Source organism: Rhineura floridana, unplaced genomic scaffold (genome assembly GCF_030035675.1).
Source record: "Rhineura floridana isolate rRhiFlo1 unplaced genomic scaffold, rRhiFlo1.hap2 scaffold_19, whole genome shotgun sequence".
Lineage (NCBI taxonomy): Eukaryota > Metazoa > Chordata > Lepidosauria > Squamata > Rhineuridae > Rhineura > Rhineura floridana.
In genome coordinates, this window is record NW_026902519.1 from 57,716 (window position 1) to 75,678 (window position 17,963).

Below are 17,963 nucleotides of genomic sequence, written 5' to 3' on the forward strand. Positions count from 1 at the left end.
ATGCGAAATGAAACATAGGGCTCATCTACATGGGGATTTACTGTGGGTCTGGTGCTACTCACATCCCCTTTTAATTTGCACGGTTCACATGACGTTACTGGCAAACAGAAGCTATCACAGTTTTCCCCCTGTATATCTGTACTAAGCCAATCCTCTGATAATATGAAAAGGGAAGGAACAAATGTCTGCACTCCGGATCTCTAGTGCTTGCAGATGCTTTGCTCCAATGCTTTTAGGTGGGTGTGTGAATCGTTCCCCTCTCCACACCCCCTCCCTCCCCTCCTCCCTTCATTCATTTCAATTCCTGAGGGCCAAAGAGAAACATCCGGCTCTCTCTCCCATTCTGCTGGGATTTTTATGTTGTTGCAAATGTTAGTCAAAACAGAGTACAGAAATGTGTTTATTAGGATAAATTCGCACTAAAATTCTGGAGAATTTTCATAAGGATTTTTTTAAATCACAAATTGCTGCAGAAATGAGGAGAGCTGAATTTAAGATTGGATACATGAAAAACTGATGGAACCATCCCTACTGCCCATCCTAAGACTTACCATCGACTCTGAAAAGTAAAATACGGAACTGCCGGGGATCCACCTTGACCTACAACAAAATAATGAGGAGACAACTTAAAACACATACTACACACACTCATCTGTAGAGTTGGAATGATTTTGTTCCAAAAATATTCTCATCAAAATGGCTGGTGGGAAGTGGGGTGAGGATTAACGCACAGGTTTCTGCCATCTGCACTTCTTCTTGAGACCCAGAAAAGTAAATAGTAAACCTCAACCCAAAAAATTCAGAGAAATGGTTCCTCTCCTTGCCCCCAAAGAAAACTAGTCCACATTTTCACAGAGGGAGAATATACAGGAAGAAGGTGGAGATTTCAATCCAGTCTTATAAATAGCATTTATATCCCACACTTCCCGCTAAGAGTTCACAGCAACACACACACGGATTCTCCCAGACATGGGCCATATTTACGCTATTCATTTATTCCACTTTATACAGTCCAGGCTTCGCCCAAAGAATCCTGAGAAGTGTAGCTTGTGAAAGATGGTGAGAGCTGTTAGGAGAACCCAGTTCCCCTCATAGAGCTACAATTGCCAGAGAGGTTTAACAGGATCCCTCTTCCCAGAGAACTCTGGGAATTGTAGCTCTGTGAGGGGAATAGGGGTTTCCTAACAACTCTCAGCACCCTTCACAAACTACAGCTCCCAGGATTCTTTGAAGGAAGCCAGGACTGTGAAGTGGAATAAATGCAAGGTGTGGATGTGGCCTATATGCTCTTCCAACCTATATCTTAGGTTGCAATCACACTATTTCGTCTGATGGAACCCAGTGGGGGCCACTGAGAATGAAGCCCGCCTCGATCTGCATACACCCCAAGGCTGGCTCTAGGTTTGAGGGGCCTTGGGCAAGGTAACCTCTGATGGACCTCCTCATCCACATCAAACTCTGGCATGCCTATCTGGTGGAGAGTAGCAGTGGTGGTGGCAGCAGCACTTTCAACAGCATTCCAGAGAAGGGAGCACTCCAAAGCTTTCCAAACTCGGCCAGGTAGTTGTGTAGCTGCCATTTTAATTTCCAGAATACTTACCAATAAATCTGAGGTTTGTTTGGAGATTATAAGATGCCCTGTGGGGGGGAAACACCAAGGAGACAAGATGAGGCACATAGGAGGTCTCTAGTTCTGGCTAGCATTGAAACGAATTTCAGTTTTGTGGCAGCCAAAATCTACTGCCTGAGGAAGCCATCTTACTAATGGTAGGTCTAATGGTGGGGCCCGCCTTGGTCAGCTACAGAAACAATTCAAGATTATTAGGATATCAAGTAGCATCAAGTAATATTCTGCCAAAGACATGGCAAATGCCACAAAATGGAGTAAGCCCAAGACCGCAGCTCCTTAGGACTTACCACCAACAGTGAAACATCCTGATTGCATGGTAAAACATGCTGTAGCCTTGGAAATGGATCCATCTTGGCCTGCAACAAGACAAGAGGGGAAGACTTGAGGTTCTTGGACATCTCTCGGACTGAAACAAAAACTGCTTAAAAGGTTTCTTCAAAATTTCTTTTTTTGATCTGAGGACCACATGCCAAAGTGGGTGTGGCTGAAGTGCAAAAGTAGGTGGAGCCAAAGCCAAATGGAATATATTAATACATCTGATGGGCAGAGCAGTTCAATCCCCCAATCCACTGTGTGGAGGGGGGTGTTGTATAGGCAGAGGTGTCACTCTAACCAGCCCTGCCTGGTTCTACGGGGAGCCTTGCCAGTGAAGAGTGCCCCAATGTGCTTGCCCAAATGATAGATGGGCTTTACCACCAGCGGTATCCCCACCAGTGATAATCAGCAGGAACCCCTGAAATGGGGCATTTTGGGAGTAGGCAGAGCTAGGCTACAACAGAATCATCTGGATCCAGAGCCTGCCTTGCTGCCTTCACATTATTTGCAATCAGCCTGATCTGGGCCTCTTTGCTGCACCAGCCGGGAGCAGGCAGAGCAAAGAGGAAGTTTTTCCACACACACACTGCCTGCCCTGGCTGGTGTGGGTCAAAGGGGAGATGCGGGTCAACCTCTGTCTTGTTGCCAGGTAGCTGCAAACAAAACTGGCCTGTTTGGAAGGGCTGTTTGTTTGCACTGACCTTTTATTTAATGAGTGTATGCACAAAGTTGAAAAGACCGTTTTAAAAATGTAGTATTTCAGTGAATCCATATAAGAGGTCAATTTTAGGAACCATGATGGGACAACATTGAACTGAATTGTCAACTGTTTAAAGAAGACTGCTTTCATTCATTTTGTGTGTGCATGCAGAACAATCCTATGTAGCCCTACGTATATGCAAGCCCCACTGAGTTCAGTGAGGCTTACTCCCATGTAAGTGGGCACAGGCCTGCAGCCTTCTATTCTGCGTATTTGCAAGGAAGGCGGATGGGGAGAAAAACTGTGACTGGTTGGCTCTTCTACTGTGAACCCTGGCTCTGCCTACCATTAACTGTCCCATCAGTACCAAAAGGCATCAGCCTCCATTGCCCCCCCCCCCCGCTGGCCTGCTCTTGTGATTTTCTCTCCCCTCCCCACAAAAAATTACTTCCTCATTGAGAATAGATTGGAGCGCTCCTTCCTGCTTTTTGCTCCTCAGCGGGGAGGGAAATTGCTAGACCAGAGAAGACAGCAACGTCCTAGGACACCAGAGCAGAGAGTGCTGCAATCTACCCCTCCTGATGCTGGTGGCTGTGGCAGTCAATTCAATTGGGGGTTGGCAGGCATTTTTAAAAACCTTAATGGATTCATCACCCCTGCCCACTAGGGATGGAGGAGAAATTAAATTCAGTTCGTATTTCAAGCCAAATTATCAAATTTGCAGTTTCTGAAACAATATGCGAAATGAAACATAGGGCTCATCTACACGGGGATTTACTGTGGGTCTGGTGCTACTCACATCCCCTTTTAATTTGCACGGTTCACATGACGTTACTGGCAAACAGAAGCTATCACAGTTTTCCCCCTGTATATCTGTACTAAGCCAATCCTCTGATAATATGAAAAGGGAAGGAACAAATGTCTTCACTCCAGATCTCTAGTGCTTGCAGATGCTTTGCTCCAATGCTTTTAGGTGGGTGTGTGAATCGTTCCCCTCTCCACACCCCCTCCCTCCCCTCCTCCCTTCATTCATTTCAATTCCTGAGGGCCAAAGAGAAACATCCGGCTCTCTCTCCCATTCTGCTGGGATTTTTATGTTGTTGCAAATGTTAGTCAAAACAGAGTACAGAAATGTGTTTATTAGGATAAATTCGCACTAAAATTCTGGAGAATTTTCATAAGGATTTTTTTAAATCACAAATTGCTGCAGAAATGAGGAGAGCTGAATTTAAGATTGGATACATGAAAAACTGATGGAACCATCCCTACTGCCCATCCTAAGACTTACCATCGACTCTGAAAAGTAAAATACGGAACTGCTGGGGATCCACCTTGACCTACAACAAAATAATGAGGAGACAACTTAAAACACATACTACACACACTCATCTGTAGAGTTGGAATGATTTTGTTCCAAAAATATTCTCATCAAAATTCTCCTTTGCAGATTTTGGGAGGCAATATTCTCTTAAGTACTCATATATTCTCCAAATAATCTGTTTTTATGATGTTTTAAAGTGTTTTTAGTGTTTCTGTTTGCCACCCTGGGCTCCTGCTGGGAGGAAGGGCGGGATATAAATCAAATAATAAATACATAAATAATGGATTCTCCATTTAACCCCCAGAGCTCAGTCATTTCCCTATTTATTAGCTGGCTATGGATGTTTTGCAATATTTAACTGTTGACACGCAATAACATTTAGTACTTGACGGTGCTGACAACGGATATGCAATGGTATTATCATGGCAATATCTAGGGCTATGTGCACACTAGCTGTTTCAAAAGCAGCAAGACTGCTCTTGTCTGGCTGCAGTTTGAAATGTATTTGCCCACGGCTGGACACATCTCCTTTCCCCACTACTGATGTCAGACCTTTTAGGACTGTTCACAGCAAAGTATTGGGCCAATTAATGTCTTGGCCTGAGCCTACTGCAAAGTGTTTCCATTGGACACACCTGAAATGGCAATGGGGGTTGATGACCAATCAGTTTTGAAGCCTGTGCAAAACTGACTTCAAGGTAAAATGTAATCGATCTCCAATTTCCCAGGTTTTGGAGTAAAAACGGGTGGAGTTTGACTAATGTCGTGTGTCTCCCATTTCACAAAACACAATTGGGAGACGTGCTGAAACCAATACAACCACAAGTGTGTCTTCAGCCCAATTCTCAATGCCGGGGGTAAGGATCCTGCATCCATTGGAATAAGTTAATATGAGTGAGGGGAGTCTAGAGGGAGATAAGGTCAAGGAGAGGTGAGGAAAAGGTGGGGAAAGCCAAAATGGGTGCAGGGGTGGAAGGAGGAGAGACAGCCTTCTCAAGTATCAGGTCAGCCAGTGTTCAGGGGAGACTGCTCCATTGGGGCAAATGGGGCTCTGCCCCACCAGCCTCAGCCTGCCCTCACCCAGACTCCTCCTGCCTGCCCTTCTCGCTTACAGCCAGTCCAGGGGGTGGCCCTGGCTGCCACCTTCCTCCTCCTCCTCTGCCCCAGTGTTGCCCTTGTAGAACTCATCAGGGAGGAGGATGGGGGACAAGATGACAATTAGTGGACTCTGCCGGTCACTGGCTCTGGCTCCGCCTACTCTTGGGCTCCCTGCCTTCCGCCCCACCAGTCCCCATGGGCACCAGATCCACTGACTGCTCATAAATCACTGTTCCTTCTTTTCTCTGCTTCAGTAAAAAGTCTCTGTCTTTATAGTTCATAAATCATCTTTCCTCTTTCTGCTTTCCTCTGCTTGAGTAAAACGTCTCATAAAAATGGTACTTCCTCCTTCTGCTTTTCTCTGGCTTTATAGTTCATAAATCATTTATTTTTCCTCCTGCTTTTCTCTACTTGAAGAAGTCATCTCTGGCTTTGCCAAGGAGTGTATATCTCCCCAGCATGCTGATTTTTTTAAACCTTACTCAACCACCCAACTTGATGTGACAAACAGCAGGAATAGAAGTACAAATATCACCAAGACACAAGTGCTTCTGAGAACTTACCACCAACTCTATGAGGGCCAGGTTGCATACTTCGGATAGCAATACGCAGGAAGATGTGGAATCTCCTTTGATCTACAATAAAATAATAATGAGAATCTGAGGCATATGGACACCCCAAAAAATTTGGTCCCCAAAATTTCCTTTCTATCTTTTCTTCACAAATGTTCTCTGAATGGGGACATATTCTTCTACAGCCCCTGGAGTTCTTACCATTAAGTCCTTGCATATTTCTTCTCCTGCTAACACTGGGCTCCCACAGCCTCAACTCTCAACGTCTTATTGAATGTGTACATACTGATGCATGTTGCACCTCTATTTATATCATCTGGAAAAAATGATGGTGATTACTCACCAGATGGTGGCAGCAGCAGCTCTCATCCCCATTAGTGCTGAGCCAGTGGTTTGCATATATTAGTCTCGCTAGGAAAGCAATGTTTTGCAAGACAGGGCATTTCACATACTGTTATGACAAATTGTGGACTACAATTTAGTTGTCAGGAATTCAGAGTTTTTGCTTCTTGTTATGAATTTAGGCATCTGATGTCTAATCCAGAATATCGTCAGGCAAAACTATTAAGTGAATATTATTTAAGGTAAAGGAAACAAATACTGATGTTTGCTTAGTTTTATTAAACTACAGGGTAGCACCTTTAGAACACAGATTTTCTTCTGCAGAGTTGCTGTTCAGTTCACCCTCGTATTTGGTTGTTGTTGATGATGAAACACACACACACACACACACACACACACACACACCCCTCCTTTCAGGAGCACACCGGAAACAGCTACAAGCACTGCCGGAAATGAAATGAAAGCAGGGAGGAAGTGGTGGGCACAGAAAAGGGAGAAGCAGCACCAATCATATGACGCTCCTCCTTTCAGGAGCACACCAGAAACAGCTACAAGCACTGCTGGAAATGAAATGAAAGCAGGAAGTGGTGGGCACAGAAAGGGGAGAAGCAGAACAAATCATATGACGCTCCTCCTTTCAGGAGCACCGGAAATAGCTGCAAACACTGCCGGAAATGAAATGAAAGCAGGGAGGAAGTGGTGGGCACAGAAAGGGGAGAAGCAGAACAAATCATATGACGCTCCTCCTTTCAGGAGCACACCAGAAACAGGTACAAGCACTGCCGGAAATGAAATGAAAGCAGTGAGGAAGTGGTGGGCACAGAAAGGGGAGAAGCACAACAAATCATATGACGCTCCTCCTTTCAGGAGCACCGGAAATAGCTACAAGCACTGCCGGAAATGAAATGAAAGCAGGGAGGAAGTGGTGGGCCCAGAAAGGGGAGAAGCAGAACAAATCATGTGACGCTCCTCCTTTCAGGAGCACACCAGAAACAGCTACAAGCACTGCTGGAAATGAAATGAAAGCAGGAAGTGGTGGGCACAGAAAGGGGAGAAGCAGAACAAATCATATGACGCTCCTCCTTTCAGGAGCACCGGAAATAGCTGCAAACACTGCCGGAAATGAAATGAAAGCAGGGAGGAAGTGTTGGGCACAGAAAGGGGAGAAGCAGAACAAATCTTATGACGCTCCTCCTTTCAGGAGCACACCAGAAACAGGTACAAGCACTGCTGGAAATGAAATGAAAGCAGTGAGGAAGTGGTGGGCACAGAAAGGGGAGAAGCACAACAAATCATATGACGCTCCTCCTTTCAGGAGCACCGGAAATAGCTACAAGCACTGCCGGAAATGAAATGAAAGCAGGGAGGAAGTGGTGGGCCCAGAAAGGGGAGAAGCAGAACAAATCATGTGACGCTCCTCCTTTCAGGAGCACACCAGAAACAGGTACAAGCACTGCCGGAAATGAAATGAAAGCAGGGAGGAAGTGGTGGGCACAGAAAGGGGAGAAGCAGAACAAATCATGTGACACTCCTCCTTTCAGGAGCACCGGAAATAGCTGCAAACACTGCCGGAAATGAAATGAAAGCAGGGAGGAAGTGGTGGGCACAGAAAGGGGAGAAGCAGCACCAATCATGTCACACTCCTCCTTTCAGGAGCACCGGAAATAGCTACAAGCACTGCCGGAAATGAAATGAAAGCAGGGAGGAAGTGGTGGGCACAGAAAGGGGCGAAGCAGAACCAATCATGTGACGCTCCTCCTTTCAGGAGCACCGGAAATAGCTGCAAACACTGCCGGAAATGAAATGAAAGCAGGGAGGAAGTGGTGGGCACAGAAAGGGGCGAAGCAGAACCAATCATGTGACGCTCCTCCTTTCAGGAGCACCGGAAATAGCTGCAAACACTGCCGGAAATGAAATGAAAGCAGGGAGGAAGTGGTGGGCACAGAAAGGGGCGAAGCAGAACCAATCATGTGACGCTCCTCCTTTCAGGAGCACCGGAAATAGCTGCAAACACTGCCGGAAATGAAATGAAAGCAGTGAGGATGTGGTGGGCCCAGAAAGGAGAGAAGCAGAACAAATCATGTGACGCTCCTCCTTTCTGGAGCACCGGAAATATCTGCAAACACTGCCGGAAATGAAATGAAAGCAGGGAGGAAGTGGTGGGCACAGAAAGGGGAGAAGCAGAACAAATCATGTGACGCTCCTCCTTTCAGGAGCACCGGAAATAGCTGCAAACACTGCTGGAAATGAAATGAAAGCGGGGAGGAAGTGGTGGGCACAGAAAGGGGAGAAGCAGAACAAATCATGTGACCCCGAGTGGAGCAGTTTGGAGCTTCATTTCCTTCAATTTATTAGCTTAGCCCCATATTGGGTGAACCTGAATTTACAATGGAAAAGATTGGCGTTGTTTGAGGATAAATAATGTCATGTAGACTGTATAGATTAAATGGGAATACAAACAGCTGCAAACGCACAGTAAACCAGCGTGAACAAGCCCTACATCAGTTTTTAAAAAATCATACTGTTCTTGGCAACCTTGAAATTGTTAGCTGTGAGAGTTAAGTGAATGCAGGTTTTTTTCAAAATGTGGTTTCAAAGGGATGTGGGAACAGTTTTCATAAATAATACATTGTTCCTTCTTTTCTCTGCTTGAGTAAAAAGTCTCTGTCTTTATAGTTCATAAATCATTGTTCCTTCTTTTCTCTGCTTGAGTAAAAAGTCTCTGTCTTTATAGTTCATAAATCATTGCTCCTTCTTTTCTCTGCTTGAGTAAAAAGTCTCTGTCTTTATAGTTCATAAATCATTGTTCCTTCTTTTCTCTGCTTGAATAAAAAGTCTCTGTCTTTATAGTTCATAAATCATTGTTCCTTCTTTTCTCTGCTTGAGTAAAAACTCTCTGTCTTTATAGTTCATAAATCATTGCTCCTTCTTTTCTCTGCTTGAGTAAAAAGTCTCTGTCTTTATAGTTCATAAATCATTGTTCCTTCTTTTCTCTGCTTGAGTAAAAAGTCTCTGACTTTATAGTTCAGAAATCATTGTTCCTTCTTTTCTCTGCTTGAGTAAAAAGTCTCTGTCTTTATAGTTCAGAAATCATTGCTCCTTCTTTTCTCTGCTTGAGTAAAAAGTCTCTGTCTTTATAGTTCATAAATCATTGTTCCTTCTTTTCTCTGCTTCAGTAAAAAGTCTGTCTTTATAGTCCATAAATCATCTTTCCTCCTTCTGCTTTTCTCTGCTTGAGTAAAAAGTCTCTGTCTTTATAGTTCATAAATCATTGTTCCTTCTTTTCTCTGCTTCAGTAAAAAGTCTGTCTTTATAGTCCATAAATCATTGTTCCTTCTTTTCTCTGCTTGAGTAAAAAGTCTCTGTCTTTATAGTTCATATATCATTGCTCCTTCTTTTCTCCGCTTGAGTAAAAAGTCTGTCTTTATAGTTCAGAAATCATTGTTCCTTCTTTTCTCTGCTTGAGTAAAAAGTCTCTGTCTTTATAGTTCAGAAATCATTGTTCCTTCTTTTCTCTGCTTGAGTAAAAAGTCTCTGTCTTTATAGTTCATAAATCATTGCTCCTTCTTTTCTCTCCTTCAGTAAAAACTCTCTGTCTTTATAGTCCATAAATCATTGTTCCTTCTTTTCTCTGCTTGAGTAAAAAGTCTCTGTCTTTATAGTCCATAAATCATTGTTCCTTCTTTTCTCTGCTTGAGTAAAAAGTCTCTGTCTTTATAGTCCATAAATCATTGTTCCTTCTTTTCTCTGCTTGAGTAAAAAGTCTCTGTCTTTATAGTCCATAAATCATTGTTCCTTCTTTTCTCTGCTTGAGTAAAAATTCTCTCTCTTTATAGTTCATAAATCATTGTTCCTTCTTTTCTCTGCTTCAGTAAAAAGTTTCTGTCTTTACAGTTCATAAATCATTGTTCCTTCTTTTCTCTGCTTGAGTAAAAAGTCTCTGTCTTTATAGTTCATAAATCATTGCTCCTTCTTTTCTCTGCTTGAGTAAAAAGTCTCTGTCTTTATAGTTCATAAATCATTGTTCCTTCTTTTCTCTGCTTCAGTAAAAAGCCTCTGTCTTTATAGTTCATAAATCATAGTTCCTTCTTTTCTCTGCTTGAGTAAAAAGTCTCTGTCTTTATAGTTCATAAATCATTGTTCCTTCTTTTCTCTGCTTCAGTAAAAACTCTCTGTCTTTATAGTTCATAAATCATCTTTCCTCTTTCTGCTTTCCTCTGCTTGAGTAAAACGTCTCATAAAAATGGTACTTCCTCCTTCTGCTTTTCTCTGGCTTTATAGTTCATAAATCATTTATTTTTCCTCCTGCTTTTCTCTACTTGAAGAAGTCATCTCTGGCTTTGCCAAGGAGTGTATATCTCCCCAGCATGCTGATTTTTTTAAACCTTACTCAACCACCCAACTTGATGTGACAAACAGCAGGAATAGAAGTACAAATATCCCCAAGACACAAGTGCTTCTGAGAACTTACCACCAACTCTATGAGGGCCAGGTTGCATACTTCGGATAGCAATACGCAGGAAGATGTGGAATCTCCTTTGATCTACAATAAAATAATAATGAGACAATCTGAGGCATATGGACACCCCAAAAAATTTGGTCCCCAAAATTTCCTTTCTATCTTTTCTTCACAAATGTTCTCTGAATGGGGACATATTCTTCTACAGCCCCTGGAGTTCTTACCATTAAGTCCTTGCATATTTCTTCTCCTGCTAACACTGGGCTCCCACAGCCTCCACTCTCAACGTCTTATTGAATGTGTACATACTGATGCATGTTGCACCTCTATTTATATCATCTGGAAAAAATGATGGTGATTACTCACCAGATGGTGGCAGCAGCAGCTCTCATCCCCATTAGTGCTGAGCCAGTGGTTTGCATATATTAGTCTCGCTAGGAAAGCAACGTTTTGCAAGACAGGGCATTTCACATACTGTTATGACAAATTGTGGACTACAATTTAGTTGTCAGGAATTCAGAGTTTTTGCTTCTTGTTATGAATTTAGGCATCTAATGTCTAATCCAGAATATCGTCAGACAAAACTATTAAGTGAATATTATTTAAGGTAAAGGAAACAAATACTGATGTTTGCTTAGTTTTATTAAACTACAGGGTAGCACCTTTAGAACACAGATTTTCTTCTGCAGAGTTGCTGTTCAGTTCACCCTCGTATTTGGTTGTTGTTGATGATGAAACACACACACACACACACACATACACCCCTCCTTTCAGGAGCACACCAGAAACAGCTACAAGCACTGCCGGAAATGAAATGAAAGCAGGGAGGAAGTGGTGGGCACAGAAAGGGGAGAAGCAGCACCAATCATATGACGCTCCTCCTTTCAGGAGCACACCAGAAACAGCTACAAGCACTGCAGGAAATGAAATGAAAGCAGGAAGTGGTGGGCACAGAAAGGGGAGAAGCAGAACAAATCATGTGACGCTCCTCCCTTCAGGAGCACCGGAAATAGCTACAAGCACTGCCAGAAATGAAATAAAAGCATGGAGGAAGTGGTGGGCACAGAAAGGGGAGAAGCACAACAAATCATGTGACGCTCCTCCTTTCAGGAGCACCGGAAATAGCTGCAAACACTGCCGGAAATGAAATGAAAGCAGGGAGGAAGTGGTGGGCACAGAAAGGGGAGAAGCAGAACCAATCATGTGACGCTCCTCCTTTCAGGAGCACACCAGAAACAGCTACAAGCACTGCCGGAAATGAAATGAAAGCAGTGAGGATGTGGTGGGCACAGAAAGGGGAGAAGCAGAACAAATCATGTGACGCTCATCCTTTGAGGAGCACCGGAAATAGCTGCAAACACTGCCGGAAATGAAATGAAAGCAGGGAGGAAGTGGTGGGCACAGAAAGGGGAGAAGCAGAACAAATCATGTGACGCTCCTCCTTTCAGGAGCACCGCAAATAGCTGCAAACACTGCTGGAAATGAAATGAAAGCAGGGAAGAAGTGGTGGGCACAGAAAGGGGAGAAGCAGAACCAATCATGTAACGCTCCTCCTTTCAGGAGCACACCAGAAACAGCTACAAGCACTGCCGGAAATGAAATGAAAGCAGGGAGGAAGTGGTGGGCACAGAAAGGGGAGAAGCAGAACAAATCATGTGACGCTCCTCCCTTCAGGAGCACCGGAAATAGCTGCAAACACTGCCAGAAATGAAATGAAAGCAGGGAGGAAGTGGTGGGCCCAGAAAGGGGAGAAGCAGAACCAATCATGTGACGCTCCTCCCTTCAGGAGCACCGGAAATAGCTGCAAACACTGCCAGAAATGAAATGAAAGCAGGGAGGAAGTGGTGGGCACAGAAAGGGGCGAAGCAGAACCAATCATGTGATGCTCCTCCTTTCAGGAGCACCGGAAATAGCTGCAAACACTGCCGGAAATGAAATGAAAGCAGGGAGGAAGTGGTGGGCACAGAAAGGGGAGAAGCAGAACAAATCATATGACGCTCCTCCTTTCAGGAGCACACCAGAAACAGCTACGAGCACTGCCGGAAATGAAATGAAAGCAGTGAGGAAGTGGTGGGCACAGAAAGGGGAGAAGCAGAACCAATCATGTGACGCTCCTCCCTTCAGGAGCACCGGAAATAGCTACAAGCACTGCCGGAAATGAAATGAAAGCAGGGAGGAAGTGGTGGGCCCAGAAAGGGGAGAAGCAGAACAAATCATGTGACGCTCCTCCTTTCAGGAGCACCGGAAATAGCTGCAAACACTGCCGGAAATGAAATGAAAGCAGGGAGGAAGTGGTGGGCCCAGAAAGGGGAGAAGCAGAACAAATCATATGACGCTCCTCCTTTCAGGAGCACCGGAAATAGCTGCAGACACTGCCGGAAATGAAATGAAAGCAGGGAGGAAGTGGTGGGCCCAGAAAGGGGAGAAGCAGAACAAATCATGTGACGCTCCTCCTTTCAGGAGCACCGGAAATAGCTGCAAACACTGCCGGAAATGAAATGAAAGCAGGGAGGAAGTGGTGGGCACAGAAAGGGGAGAAGCAGAACCAATCATGTGACACTCCTCCTTTCAGGAGCACCGGAAATAGCTGCAAACACTGCCGGAAATGAAATGAAAGCAGTGAGGAAGTGGTGGGCCCAGAAAGGGGAGAAGCAGAACAAATCATGTGACGCTCCTCCTTTCAGGAGCACCGGAAATAGCTGCAAACACTGCCGGAAATGAAATGAAAGCAGGGAGGAAGTGGTGGGCACAGAAAGGGGAGAAGCAGAACAAATCATGTGACGCTCCTCCTTTCAGGAGCATCGGAAATAGCTGCAAACACTGCCGGAAATGAAATGAAAGCAGGGAGGAAGTGGTGGGCCCAGAAAGGCGAGAAGCAGAACAAATCATGTGACGCTCCTCCTTTCAGGAGCACCGGAAATAGCTGCAAACACTGCCGGAAATGAAATGAAAGCAGGGAGGAAGTGGTGGGCACGGAAAGGGGAGAAGCAGAACAAATCATGTGACCCCGAGTGGAGCAGTTTGGAGCTTCATTTCCTTCAATTTATTAGCTTAGCCCCATATTGGGTGAACCTGAATTTACAATGGAAAAGATTGGCATTGTTTGAGGATAAATAATGTCATGTAGACTGTATAGATTAAATGGGAATACAAACAGCTGCAAACGCACAGTAAACCAGCGTGAACAAGCCCTACATCAGTTTTTAAAAAATCATACTGTTCTTGGCAACCTTGAAATTGTTAGCTGTGAGAGTTAAGTGAATGCAGGTTTTTTTCAAAATGTGGTTTCAAAGGGATGTGGGAACAGTTTTCATAAATAATACTCCTCCACACACGCTTGCTTTACTGTAGAAGAGTTTTTCTCTCTGTCCCCCCCCTTGCAAAAGAAGAGAGATGCTGGGGCCACTGCTTGTGAGCAGGTGGAATCTCAGTATGTGTAACTCACAAGAGACTGGGCATTACGCTTCCACCACACTGTCCTCAAGAACACACAGCAGCAGCCAAAAATAAAGCCTCAGAAAACCTTAGCTGTTATGTGCGCATTTACACGGCTTCACCTGAGACAGGCCCTTAACCAGCAGACTCCTCAAATGTGATCTCCACACGTTCCGGTGGATGATTTTCCTGAATTTATATGAATACATCCTGCAATATGGACCTAGAAATTGCATTGCCTGTGCTGAGCCAGCCGCCCCCTCTCCTTTCTGCTGATGTTGATGCATCCCCTGCTGTTGGAGTCATTCCCTGAATCCCCCTCCATGCTGCGAATATTACCACAGCATCAGCCAAGGACCCAGTTCTTGCCCATCTTCCCAGCTGGCTGTGAGGGGATGGCCATTAGAGAAGCTTGAGGAGAAATCCATACCATGGGTATGCAGACAGCATGAACTATCAAGGCACAATGGATGCCTCCTCTGAGGAAACAGCCAAAGATCCTGTCTGAATATTTATTTATTTATTATTTGATTTATATCCCACCCTTCCTCCCAGTAGGAGCCCAGGCCGGCAAACAAAAGCACTAAAAACACTTAAAAACATCATAAAAACCTGTTGAGTATTATTGTGCTCCCTATTTAAAAGGGTTAATGCTACAGAGAGGCCTCTCTAGTATTAACCCTCTAAATGCCATACTTTCTAATCCCCCCCTCACCACCGCCGCCTCCTCAAGAAGAGTTGCTTTCATGTTCGCAAACCCCTCTCCCCCGCCGTGGCATGAGAAAGCAAGGGGTCACTCTGTCTCTTCTCTGTCATGTCAGAGCACATCCTGACAGATTCCTGGTGAGCCCTTGCAGCCACATGTAAAACCTCTGGTTTAGTCACACGCCTTAGGCATCAAATGTGATCTTAGAAAACTGTTCAACAGTCCCCTTTCTGTTTTCTGGCCAAGTACATCCCTGTAACCGCTGAAGGAGTTCAGCTGTCTCCTCACAGACTCCGGTAGTGACAAAGGGGCACCCTGACAGCTGCTACTCAGTGCTGTAGCAACAAGGTACGACTCAGACTCTTCACGCAGCTGCAGTATCTGTTGTGCTTAGGCATCTAAAGAGATGTGCAATAAAAGGATCTATACAACACATACCTGAGGTTCCTGTCAGAGCCCTTTCATATATCAGGCAAGAAATTAATGTATTTTTTGTGAGCTCAGTGCTGCTCTAGTCTCTCTTTTTATTCCAAGCAATGCTATCCAATGGGTAGAATTTAAAGCAACTTTCACCTGCTCAGTTTCACGATGGCAAAGCAAATCCTTCCTTAATGTAGGCGAGTCCAAGCTTCCCTGTTAATTTCTGTTATATTTACCCTTTAAATGTCCTCCCACCTTCTTGTTAAACACTTTAATAGAACTGAAAGAAAGCAGAAGTTAGCTAAAATAAACAAAGATGGCATTGAACTAAATTCTAGCTTGACAGTATGTGAGAGGATTGGGACCAGCAAGTGGACTGCAACCCTAGTGTCCTAGTTCCTCACCCAGAGTCTCCGCCTTCACTTCCACAGTAAAATCCAGGCTTTCATAGGCCACTTGGTGTTCTCCAATGACACCTGCCAAGGTCTGGGGCACCCTCTCCCTCTGGGCAAACAGAGTACTCATACACATGAAGTATTAGTTCCCCTCTATTCAGCACTGGTTAGGCCTCATCTTAAGTACTGAGTCCAGTTCATTTCTCCGCGCTTCAAGAAGGATGCAAACAAACTGGAACAGGTTCAGAAAAGGGCAACAAGGATGATCAGGGGACTGGAAACAAATCTCTATGAGAGACTGAAAGAACTGGGCACGTTTAGCCTGGAGAAGACTGAGAGGAGATATGATAGCACTCTTCAAGTACATGAAAGGTTGTCACACAGAGGAGGGCCGGGATCTCTTCTCGATTGTCCCAGAATGCAGGAGATGGAATAATGGGCTCAAGTTGCAAGAAGCCAGATTTCGACTGGACATCAAGAAAAACTTCCTAACTGTTAGAGCCATACAACAATGGAACCAATTACCTAGAGAGGTAGTGGGCTCTCCGAAACTGGAGGCATTCAAGAGGCAGCTGGACAGCCATCTGTCGGGAATGCTTTGATTTGGATTCCTGCATTGAGCAGAGGGTTGGACTTGATGGCCTTATAGGCCCCCTCCAACTCTACTATTCTATGATTCCCACTGCGTTGAGACATCATGTGTGGGAGGCTCTACATGATGGGCATCCTGGCATAATGCAAATGGAGGCCCTTGGGTGTAGCTAGTGTAGTGGCTCAAGATGGACAGCGAGATTGAACCGGTCCAGAATTCAGCATCCCCCAGGCTCTGCTTTGTAGATCTCCCTGGCTTCAGCCCCAAATACCCAAAGTTCCTGTCCAAATGGGATCCCTTGCTCGCATGGTATCCAAAGTGCCTGGAATGCTGATGTTCCATCTTTGAGTCTTCCTCCTCCTCCAGACTCTCTTTCTTCACTTCCACCATAGAATCTGGCTTTTCATGGGCCTCTTGGGTTTCTCCACTGATGCCTTCCAAGGCCTGGGTCACCTTTTCCCCCCTAGGCCGCAGCCTGGCACCAGCTACTCCTATCAAGGTGGACAGGAAGTCTTTAGTGTTCTCAATCCTGACTGGGATCGAGGCAGCGATGAGTTTTTGTCTCTGTGCCTAGGGCCCTATGTTGTCTCCAGGAACACCTGCCACTAGGCTTCCCACCCTGCTGGAGCCCCTCATCTGGTTCCTGCTTAATTTCTTGTGGATCTGTCCCAATCAAATGGTCCCAAACTAAGCAACATGGAAGTCTCTTCTTCCACCTGCTTCCAAATTCTCCTCCACTTTGCTTCCCGCCAGGTCCTCCCTTGTTATTCCTGATCCTGAAAGGCAAAGGAATTCAAAATGTTAGTAAGAGCCAAGTGATGCCCTCCCCAGAAAAAATGCTGTGATAGCCTTTTTCAGAGCTTCCATCAATCAAAGGATGATCGCTTTGAGATTGGAGACAATATTTATAATAATAATAATAACAGCAACAACAACAACAATAATAACAACAAACAACAACAACAACAACAACAATAATAATAATAATAAATTTTATTTTTCAGTCGCCTATCTGTCCGGGTTAGGGACACTCTAGATGACGAACAACAAGAATAAAACAATACATATATATATAATAACATCATCAAATTTTAAAATTAAAAAACCATGCTTTAATTCATAAATTACTCTGTCTCAATCTTGTAGGCCTGCCTGAACAGCCAGGTCTTCAAGGCTCGGCGATAGCTGGACAAGGAGGGAGCATGTCCGAGATCAAAAGGGAGAGAGTTCCAGAGAGTGGGGGCCACAAAGAAAATGCCCTCTCTCTGGTTCGCACCAGCCTGGCTGTTCTCACAGGTGGGACCGAGAGAAGGTCTTGCGAGGCTGATCTTGTCAGGCGGCATAATCGGTGATTCTGGAGGCGTTCCTTCAGATATACTGGGCCGAACCCGTATAGGGTTTTAAAGGTCAGCACCAACACCTTGAATTGGGCCCGGTAGACAACTGGTAGCCAGTGAAGATCTAATAACACTGGGGTAATGTGATCCCAGCGACGGCTATGCGTGATCAAGCGTGCCGCCGCATTCTGTACCAGCTGTAATTTCCGGACCGTTTTCAAGGGTAACCCCACGTAGAGCGCATTGCAGTAGTCTAAGCGAGAGGAGACCAGGGCATGTATCACTTGGGGGAGCAGATGACCAGGAAGATAGGGTCGCAGTCTCCGTATCAGATGTAATTGATACCAAGCTGCCTGGCTCACTGCTGTAATCTGAGCCTCCATGGACAGCTGGGAGTCAAGAATGACCCCAAGACTGCGGACCTGGTCCTTCAGGGGCAAATTTACCCCATTAAGCATCAGGTCAGTAATTCCTAATTTCCTTTTATCTCCCACAAGTAATACCTCAGCCTTGTCGGGGTTCAGCTTCAGCCTATTCTCTCCCATCCATCCACTTACGGATTCCAGGCACTTGGACATCTATTTAACCACAACAAGCCTTTCTGTTCTAAGATAGTGATTCCCAAACTTGTTTCCCCCACA

General features: G+C 44.9%; 1 protein-coding gene across 7 annotated transcripts in view; it reads right to left on the reverse strand.

Annotated features, from left to right (window-relative positions):
- LOC133375375 (uncharacterized) overlaps positions 1–17,963 on the reverse strand; it is a 31,585-nt gene that overhangs the window by 11,919 nt on the left and 1,703 nt on the right. For 2 of the 7 annotated variants that reach the window (XM_061606972.1, XM_061606971.1), the window contains 7 exons: positions 15,403–16,761; positions 10,450–10,521; positions 5,628–5,699; positions 3,934–3,982; positions 1,918–1,986; positions 1,601–1,638; positions 552–600 (listed from right to left, as the gene is read on the reverse strand). In XM_061606972.1, coding sequence (XP_061462956.1) covers positions 552–600; positions 1,601–1,638; positions 1,918–1,986; positions 3,934–3,982; positions 5,628–5,699; positions 10,450–10,521; positions 15,403–15,529 — 476 coding nt within the window. In that variant the 5' untranslated portion in view covers positions 15,530–16,761. Of the gene's footprint in view, positions 1–551; positions 601–1,600; positions 1,639–1,917; positions 1,987–3,933; positions 3,983–5,627; positions 5,700–5,837; positions 5,905–10,449; positions 10,522–10,661; positions 10,777–15,016; positions 16,762–17,963 lie in introns of those variants that run through there. The other 5 variants (XM_061606973.1, XM_061606975.1, XM_061606976.1 and 2 more) reach the window with 5 other exon arrangements.